Here is a 10,103-nt window from a genome sequence, read left to right on the forward strand (position 1 = left end):
GATAAAGATGGTGGGAAAGCATTTTTGGGGACACGATGAGCTCCTGCGTATGTTTTGACATTTCAGGGCTCAACTGTCCTATGTTTATTTTTGTGCTTGATGCAGCAAATGCAGGAGAAGGTCCTTATTTGGTCACAAGAGGAAAGTCAGGCCAGTCAAGCCCATCGTCCTGCAGCAGGACCACCTTGTTGCCTCCTCTCTGTCATCTGCTCTTTTCGTTAGCGCGGCACTATTTGGACTGGAGCTACACACTTGATAAACAAGTGGACCACATTACTTATTTTTCACATTTGCATATTGTATTTTAGTTCTCAACTTCACGTTTTTTTTCTTTTATGTATTTTATTATATCTGTATTTGATAAGGATATAGTTTTATTTTTCAGTGTTATTTGTTTTTTTATTTTAAAACTTTTTATTATTTTTATATATTTACTAATTTATTCAACAAATTTTACTTGTCCTTTTTTACTTTAGTACTTTAGTTATTGAATTTACTTAACCTTTTGCTTCTAAATTGTTTTTGTATTTGACTTATTTTTCCATTTTATTTTGGTAAATTATTTTAATTTTTTAATGGCATAATTACATGTATGCATTTAAAAAAATTTAACTTATCTATTTAATTATGGTATTTTTTTAATTACTAATTTTTATTTTATGAACTAATTTTTTCAAATATACCTACGGTATTTTTACAATTTTTACTGATTTCAGTTTTACTTGTTTCCATTTTTACTGACGTAAAATAAGTAATTTATTCGTATTTTACTTTTTTTTCCTTATTTTTAGTTGAGTAATTAGATTTTCTTTATTCATTTCTTTTTTTAGCTTGTCTTTGTTTGATTTTTTTTTAATTTTATCTATTTTTAGGAAATGACTAATTTGTAGTCTTTTTGATGTTCTAATTCTTATTCTATTTCATTTAATGTAAGCTTTTTCTTGTATTTATCTTATCCCCCCAAAATACAATGGCTTTAATGAAATATAATATGATGGAAAATTACAATGCAACTGTATATTTTTAGGGCCTTTTCTCACAGATGCAGGAAACAGGAGAAACTTCGTTTCCCCCTTTTGAGGCGTCTTGGAATCCACACTTCATTCTCGTTACATGTCAATAAAAAGACAGACAATAATAATGAAGACAACCAATGATTTTAATTGTTTTAATATCAATAAATATTGATATTAAAAAAATAATAATAATAATAATATTGTAGCTGAATTCATTTATATATATGTACTTATATATATGTACTCTGAAATAAAATTTTCATTTATTAATATTGTAGCTGAATTCATTCATTTATGAATTCAGCTACACTGCTATCACAACTTTGTGTTTGTTTACAGTAAAAAAAATTGTTTTTTAAAAAAAACTGCTAAAAATCCATGCAAGAACACTGGGATATTTTCAACCAGCAAAACAACAGCACCACCTTTGAGTTTCCCAGCCTAGTTTTTTTAAATTCATTTTTGTTGCTTTTGTGTTGGATACGTCTTTGTAACGTTCTGTGTTTTTTTTTTTTTTTTTTTTTTGTCTTGTTTTGTTTGTTTGAGTATGTAAAACTTGGTCAAGCTATCTGCCGTGCCATGTTGTGCCCACACGCAATGGCAAATACTCAAATTCTTCACAACTTGGTGTTGACCATCTATGTAGTATTTTGTAGCGGTTGGACCAAATCTGTAGTAGTTTGTTTTTGAAGGCTCCTTGGAAATGGCCAAAACGACCCTAAAATGGACGCTTCGAGCCAAACTGGAAGACTTTTTTGTGGGTCTGCCCGTGATGGAAATGTATGCCAAATTTCATTTTGCTTTGGGGGCTGAATTTCCGACAAAGAAAAACGGTCCAAAATGACACAAAATATGCAGCTTCAAACCAAAATGGCTGACTTCCTGTCATTTCAGACGTTTTTTTTTTCCAATAGGTTTTATTTAATGTTGAGTAACTGGACAGCTAACATTGTTCAACAGTGTTATAAAAATGTGTTAAATACAAATTAAAGCCTCCCCCATCTGCAGTTAAGTTAAATGCCTTTTGTTGCAGAAGTTGGCTAAAACTAACGCGGAAGCTATGAAAAAAAACATGGTTGCCGACGGATTAGCATGGTTGCACATCCAGCCAAGTGTTAAATGTGTCATTTAATAAGCGTAACGCACCATTCGCTGCAACATTGTACTGTCAACCACTGTTAGTCTTCTACTTATGGACAAAATTCACAAACGTAAACGTACTACAAGCAAGAATTCCTTTCATTGTCGATTAGTGATTGTCCAATGCCCCTTTTATCGGATCTCACTTCAAGGTTTTGAAAATGATTATCGATTCACTACAAATAATGTATCTTTGTTCGTGTATTTATGCCAGCAGCGGAACAATTTAATGCTCCACCACTAGATGGCAAAAGGTGCCATTATCTATGTATCCACTTGTTGCTGTTCATACAACAAACAGAAATTAAACATGTCAGATTCCACACAGATCAAGTACATTTTGTGATTAATTTGAGATGAGGTCATCATTATTACATGAAACAGTGTTGGCTTCAGGTACATGTTTAATACATTTTGTGACCAATGCCATTAATCCGTTCCGACCGCCTCATACAACCCAACAAAAACTATTGCAAAATGTTTTTTTTATTTTTTGTAGTTGAAATATAATGTTTTCATATTGTACGTTTTAAAGACGATAACAATTGAATAGAATGTGAAGAATGAAACAGTTTGTGCATTATTCCTCCATTGCGGTTCCTTTTGGTGTGCGTGACTTGGCCACTGGGGGCAGTATAACTCAGTCATGCAAACAAATGAACAAGACTGTCACAAGCTGCAGTACTATTACTAGTCGTTTTTCGCAGAGGATAAAGAATATTTCCCTGTGAGTATTCTTATATTGTCTATATGCATGTGTTGATGCACCATTTGTGTTAAAATGTCGTTGTGACTGTCGATGTTAACATTAAGCTAGCAGAAATATTGGCCAAAAATGTTGGGTCGCTTGTACCTCAAGGCACCACAATATACGCTTTTGTAAACTTTCGGGTGGTGTGTCATGAGATGTTTGTAATGGAAAATATGTGCCTTGGCTCAATAAAGGTTGGGAAACAATGATGTAAAAGGAAAAAAAAAAACATTGATGAAATATTTACGGAAGTACACCTGTGTTTCTTTGTGAGGACCTTTTTCCGTTTAACCTCAAGGCTAGCATGTCGCGGCTAGCTCGCTAGCTGGCTAAAATTTTTACAGCTCATTCCCATCCTTTCTTTGACTCCAACGTGGTAGACTAGACGCCTCTCTGTGTCTTCTGTGAATAGCGAAAAGGTCTCGGCCGTGTTTCGGGGCGGGGCTGTCCAAACGTTGCCCCCCAGAGCCCACGCCCTCGAATCCTCTCAGACGTCCTGCGGGACGTCCTGATCTCTGTAGCCTGAATGCGGAAGGAAAAAAGAGTAGTGTCTTTTCTTGCTTAAGGTACGAAACTTCATCAGGTATAATGGGCCCCTGTTTATTGTTTCTTTTAAAATATTCTATTTTAGTTTAGATCATTGTACATATATGATTATATTGCATTATTCATGTTTATATACACTTATGAATCTATATTTGTATTATGTAAATGTTTTAAGAGTTCTGAGTAAAAAGTGTGTTATAGCACTAATGTGAGGGTCTAAACCGGCCTGTCAGGGGTCATAGCGCCACCTGTTGCTTTGGCATGCACATAACAACCTGCATTTATTTTACAAAGACAATTACAGTAAGCTGTGGAATTTGGTTCTAGCTGTGATTTGTGTGTCACAAATTCCCTTGGGAAGCGTTTTTTGCGAGCAACTGGACATTTTTTTTGCGAGGGGGGAAAGATAGAATAACCTACCGTCAGAAACTTCAGGAAGAAGACGTGGGAGAGAGGAAAGAGACCGTTAGTGCTTGAACATCACCACCATGACAGGCTGAAACATCACCTGACAAGCTGAAACATCACACACGCACAAACCGCATTCGTCGGATCCCGCCCGAGGGGGGTGGGGGGGGGTAAGCGTGGATGAAAAAGCGACGTGGGAGGAATTAACATGAGGGCAAAAGATACGGCAAAAAAGATGCGGCAGAGACGGCAGGCGAGCGTGCGCGAGGAGGGGAAGGATGCTCAGTAGGCGGAGGCAGAGGAACACAAGAATGGATTGATCATCAGGGAGGGGAGCAGTGACATCAACTTATTACGAGAGAGAGAGAGAAGCAGAAAAGAGGGAAGACAAACCAAAACCAGACAGTTACCACCTATCATAGCAATTAGGGCTGTCACTTGCGAATCTTTTGAGATTCTCGATTCTCCTCTTGATGATTGATCAAATAATCGAATAATAATCACCCACCCCACTATTACTAGAAAAAAAAAAAAACATTTTCAACCACTAACGTGTTCTATTCTCATTTTTAAGGGATGGACTTCGATCCTTAAAACTGCACATGTTGGTACTGAGTGTCTGGTATAAATTCGGTTTTAGACGGCAAAATGCTAAACGGTTAGCATTCGCTATTAGCATTAGCGTGCTGGCGATTACCATTTTCAGTCAAACGCTAGCTACCATTCAGTTTACTCATACTTATCATGTTATATGTACATTGCACATCTACAGGTGTCTTAAAAATCACATTACAGATGTTCCGTTGTCCTTTTTGGCAAAATTGGTCTGGAATAAATGTTTGTGTGAAACATGGGTTCCGGCGGCGCAAACACGGGTTCTGGGCGTTTTCTTGCTTTTTTTTTTCGGTCCCGGTGGATCTTCGCGGCACAAATTTTGTGTCGACTTAGCCGAATTTTTCCATTTTTTTCCCCCAGCCCTAATCGCTAATAACTAAGAATTTCAGCTGTGAAAGTAATCGCACACGTCACACACTAGACGCACATTTTGTGCTTTGATGAGTTGGAATCTGTTCATAAAATGCATGCTATGTTAATTAGAACCATGTCATTTTTTTGTTTTAGTGAGTGCAATATAAAAAGAAGACGTTGTTCCTGTCTATGAATTGTACGATGACTTTGCTAAAAGACAGAACAAGATATCTGCAGTTGGCAAATGTAGTTTTGGTTTTCATGAAGTAACTCAAAAAGAACAAAACTGACTTTTCATCTGGTGTTTAATTTCAGTTGAATGTGCAAATAAATGTCAGCGTTGTGACTGACTTGCGAGGATGACCATGTCCATGCCCCAGAAGATGCTCATGATCCAGCCCACCATGATGACGGCCGTCGCCACCTGGATGAGCGCCGCCGCCACGTTGAGCCAAAAGACGCAACAGACGCCGCGCTCGGCCGCCAGCTCGCTGCGGGCGCCGCACAGCACCGTGAAGGCTGAGATGAAGGTACCTGCGATACATGCGCAAACGTCGTCATCCTCATTTATTGGACGTTACTCAAAATATTGCTAAGATGAAATGCGCAAAGGTATTGAGCCAAATATCTGCAGTTGTTAAGAATTTGGGCGATAACATTGGTCGCTCGTTTACTCGAAAACTGACGTGGTTTACTGTGGTCTGGAGGGACATACTGACAAATACAGCTGCTTATGGCTTTTACTGTTGTCTAGAAGTTGATGCTTACATGCGCCAATACTTGTCGCTGTCTAACTGATCAACATCATAATAATACAGATAGCCCCCCCCCCCTGTATTAATTATAAAATCCACTAAACAGTAGTGTGTCTCATTCAGAGATTTGGAAAGGTGACAAAAGCAAAATGTGCCAGCATGAGGAATGCGTGGTGGGCGATTGTGGCTTTTTTCTTGTCACGCTGGTCGAAGCCAACAGTCGGAGCAGGTGGGACGTGTGTGTGTGCGTGCGTGCGTGCGCGCGCGCGCGTGTGTGTGTGTGTGTGTGTGTGCGTCATTTCACCCGTGCATCTTTACAATTGATTTACTTGCTTTTACAAACTGTTAGTTAGTATGCAGCAATAATAATAAAAATTCTGCCATTCTGTCTGATGTGCGGTCGGCACAGCAATGGCGGGCGGGGATCTCCTTACTCCACGCGAGTCGCGTCTTCATCGGCAACATTTCTTAGCTGATCTTTGAAAGGACAAATTGTTCCATGTTGTTCTTTAAAGACTTAAGCAAGTGATGCGTGCTCACTATGGCAACGGAAGAGATGCTTAACTCCTGATCAAAGCACTGTAGCATTAGCATGATCAAGTTATTATTTAAATGGTCGTTTTCATGCGTCGGTGCTTTTAAGATCTTAAAGATGCAAAAGTAGGTGATGCGGGGTCACCGTGGCAACGGCACAGATGCTATCGTCCTTATTACAAGAGCGAGGAAAAAAACAACAACAAAAGAAAGTCCGACATGATGTGCGTGTGGATCGGGACTTTGCCCTCGCATGGCTGTGCTCGAGTGCCTCGTTGTTGGCCGTGGGTGTGTGCACGACATGGAGAGAGAAGCAGAAGAGCGAGGGGGGGGATTCGGACATGACCGCCAGCGTGTGGACAGGTACTTGGGGGTGCCATGGCGGCTTTAGAGTGCCTCGTTGTTGGCTATGTGTGCGCACATGGAGGCTTTAAGCGGATATATTTTCATAGCTCATACATGTACTTACTGTATGTGTGAGCAAAGGAAACATGCTTGACCAAGTAGCATCCATTTTTGTTGCTTGTTTTTGTTCACACAATACAGTGTAAAAAAGTGACGTGATTGGCTTTTTTAAGATCATTTTTAATCACGTTCCTCTTGTGAATGAAACACAATAATTAGAAATCTTTCGGCGATGTGAGATTAAGTCGTGCATTTGGGAATATGAACATCAGTGTGAGTTCCACAAGTATAGCACGTAGCAATAACAATAAAAAAAAAGAATAAATCTTAAATTGTTGTGTTTGTGTTCTCTGCACGAAAGTCTCTCGGATCCTTTTGGAGGAGATGAGCGAGCGTGTGGGAGACGTCTTGCGTGTGTGCGCTTGTCCAGATATTAGCCAGACTAATGACTATAATTAAGCAAAGAAGTCTCCGAAGCGCCCACTGCTCGCGTGGGAGGCCAATGATGGAGTGTGAAAAAGACGAGCGAGAGAAGTCAACGCAGACAATCGAAAGAAAGAAAAGGAACGTGTGGTCGTTTTGGGTGTGGCTACCCACAACGCATTGTGGCGTTCTAAATGCCAAACTTAGAATTTAGCGTAATTGTAAAATTAGTGCGAGAAAGCTCACATTTTAGATAGACACAACAAAAACACCCATAAGGTACGAAGTGTGATGTTTTAAACATTACGTTTACACTCTATTTAAATTTTATTACTATATGTTTTTATGAGGTTCAATATTATAGAGTGCTATTTTGCAATTTTTTGGGGGGCGAAGCTGGAACGATTTAATGGCATTTCCATTCATTTGAATGGGGAGAGAAGATTTGAGATGAGAGTCTTTTGAATTAAGTGCGTGGTCACGGAGTGAATTAAACTCATATCTCAAAGTCCCAGTTGGCTGCCGTACACAAAAAACTCGACATGATGCACACATGACACAAATTGCAAAAAATTCTGTTTGTTGTTTTTGATAACGCTGACGATTGTGCGATCTCTTTATGTATCCTGACATCACACACGCACACACACACGCACAAACGCGTTGTAGACACACACGCTCACGCAAAAGCACAGGAGCGGATGCTGGCCTCCAAACGTAATTACACATGATCAAATCTGATTATTTTATTCTGGCCTCCAGGTTGGATAGAACAAAACATGCTGTGTTCACTCGCGCTCACTTGTTACTGAACAGCATTGATACACACACACACACACACACGACTGAATTGTATTCATTTTCAGACAGTGTTGTCAAGGCAACTGGTCGCAGCCATTCAATGAAATGTCAAGGCATTCAGGCAAAGCCACACACACACACACACAGGTGCTACAGACAATTTAGTCAAGCCGACGTGTTAAGTCAAGATGGCCGCCAACGGGAGTGGGCGTGAACTCGGGGGCTTTGGCTCGCCGGCCGCCTCGGAGGACTTTCATTTCTGTCGAAGGCGCACGTCTGTTTGTGACATTGTCAAGCAGGCGAGAAATCGGAGACGAAAAGTGAGGGATTGAAGCCGGTTTTCAAATTGCGCGCTGTTACGCCACTTCCCCAAGAAAACAACTTTATATTATAGATATTCAAGTCATCATTTTGTGTTTGGTTAAAAATAAAAACGTGAGGGCATTGAAATTGTTTATTTATTTATTTATTTTCGGGGGGGGAAATTCCCTTCAATCTAAATTAGTTTAAAAATGTATGTTTGTATTCTTAATGAAATAAATACATTTGGATTCGTTTTGTAAATATTTTTTTTATTTTTGAAAAAAGAACTAAGGTATTTTATTAGATTTACATATACATTCATTTGTTTAGTTTTAAATGATTATTATTTTAATTAAAAGTAATAAATGCCATTTGTAGACTTGCATTTGATGAAAGCACACCTCGGATGTATTTAGCCTCTTGGCGTGCCGTAGACACTGACATTTGGATTTTGGCCTGTTTTCCTGCCGCTTCTCACACCCCCCCCCCCCCCCCCTCAGTCTGGTCATCTTGGAAGGCCGGGATGCCTCCATCTTTGATCGCTTCTCAAGCTTTTATCCTTTTCATCCTTTTTTTTTTTTTTGTTTCCTCCTAAATGGGCATTCTCGGGTTTCTCCTTGTCCGGATGGGAGTCGAGTCTCGGGGGTCGTCATTGAGTTTTGTGAACTGCGGACCTGTGAAACTCTTATGTTTGTTGTCGCGTACCTGTCCGCCGTCCTAGATGATGTCAAGAAAAAGATGCGATCATCTTTATCTGTAATTTACCGGCGGATATCTGCGACTAAATTGTAGATATGCGTAATGAGAACGCCAATACACGTGAAGAACAAAAGTCACGTCGTTTGTCCGAGGCCAAACGATGTTGCAGATTTGTCTAATTGACTTTTGACGACACAAAACTGAGTTAGCGTTATCTTTATCTGCCGTTACGACTCGTCGCAATGACGTTACAGAAACCGCGCCCCGCTCAGCTGTCGACTGCCAATCAAAGAAACGTCTTCCGTCTTTCTTTTTATGACTACACATCCGTACATGTTTGAAGTACAAAATAATAAACACTGGTCCAAGCCGCGACGGATTTTCACCGTTGACGAAAATAAGGCCCTAGAGCGCCACAATCCAGTCCTACATAGTTCTCAGCCTTTGCATGTTTTCAGCAATTCTCTTCAAACATGTATCATCTATTTAGAAACAAATCTCTGAAGTCACTTAACATGTTCTTTAAATAGTGTGAATATCACGCCTGTCAAACTCAAAGCCCGGGGGCCAGATCGGGCCCACCACATCATTTTATGTGGCCCGCGAAGGCAAAGAATGTGTCAACTTCCATGATTCTTGCTAAAATCTGTTCCAAAATTTTAAATGTTGAAATGTTTTTGTTTTGTTACCAAACCCCTTTTTTTTTTTTTTTTACATTTAATTGACAAAAGTTAAAGTTAATTATTCTCTTTAACTTCTGATATATCGAAATAATCGAGATAAAGGTCACTCACCTAGTCCGGGTATGAACGTGTTGAGGAAGAGGCAGACGACCGCCAGAGGGAAAGGCATTGTGGGTATGGCGGCCCTCAGGGTTCCCTTCTTCTCGCGGACGGCCACCACCACGCCGCCCCCGACGGTCCCCGGCGCGGGGCCGACGGGGACGCCTTTGGCCCCCGAGTTGTCCCCTGCGACGGTCCCCTCCTTCTGTGCCATCTTCACTCTTATTTGCACTTAATTAAACGTCAACACAATCCAAAATACTAAAGTGTCGTAGTTTTAAAAAGTCTCTCATCTGTGATGCCGCTCATTAGGCTGCGGGCGCTCATGAAAATATGATATTAATAAGAATAATAACAACAGAAATTCCTGGATAGATGAGTGTAGTTTCCTGGGTGTTTCTTTCTTTTGGTCAAATGTGTTCTCAGCATTCACAGACCGAAAGAAAGCGCTCACTAAGAATGGTGCCCTCTTTTTTTTCGACTCCCGCTCTCTCCCTCCTCCCGAGCACGTTGGCGCCATTTAAAGGGGCAGCGCGCTCTTTCACGTGCTCGTCGTCACGCAGCAATGCTG

General features: G+C 40.1%; 1 protein-coding gene across 1 annotated transcript; it reads right to left on the bottom strand.

Moving 5' to 3' along the window:
- Positions 1-3,394: 3,394 nt before the first annotated feature.
- stum (stum, mechanosensory transduction mediator homolog) lies at positions 3,395-9,834 on the bottom strand. The gene is made up of 3 exons (XM_061705133.1): positions 9,545-9,834; positions 5,182-5,364; positions 3,395-3,429 (listed from the first exon to the last, which is right to left on the bottom strand). Exons 1-3 carry the CDS (start codon positions 9,744-9,746, stop codon positions 3,395-3,397), a joined length of 420 nt encoding a protein of 139 aa, XP_061561117.1. The 5' UTR covers positions 9,747-9,834.
- Positions 9,835-10,103: the final 269 nt, after the last annotated feature.

Source organism: Phycodurus eques, chromosome 18 (genome assembly GCF_024500275.1).
Source record: "Phycodurus eques isolate BA_2022a chromosome 18, UOR_Pequ_1.1, whole genome shotgun sequence".
Lineage (NCBI taxonomy): Eukaryota > Metazoa > Chordata > Actinopteri > Syngnathiformes > Syngnathidae > Phycodurus > Phycodurus eques.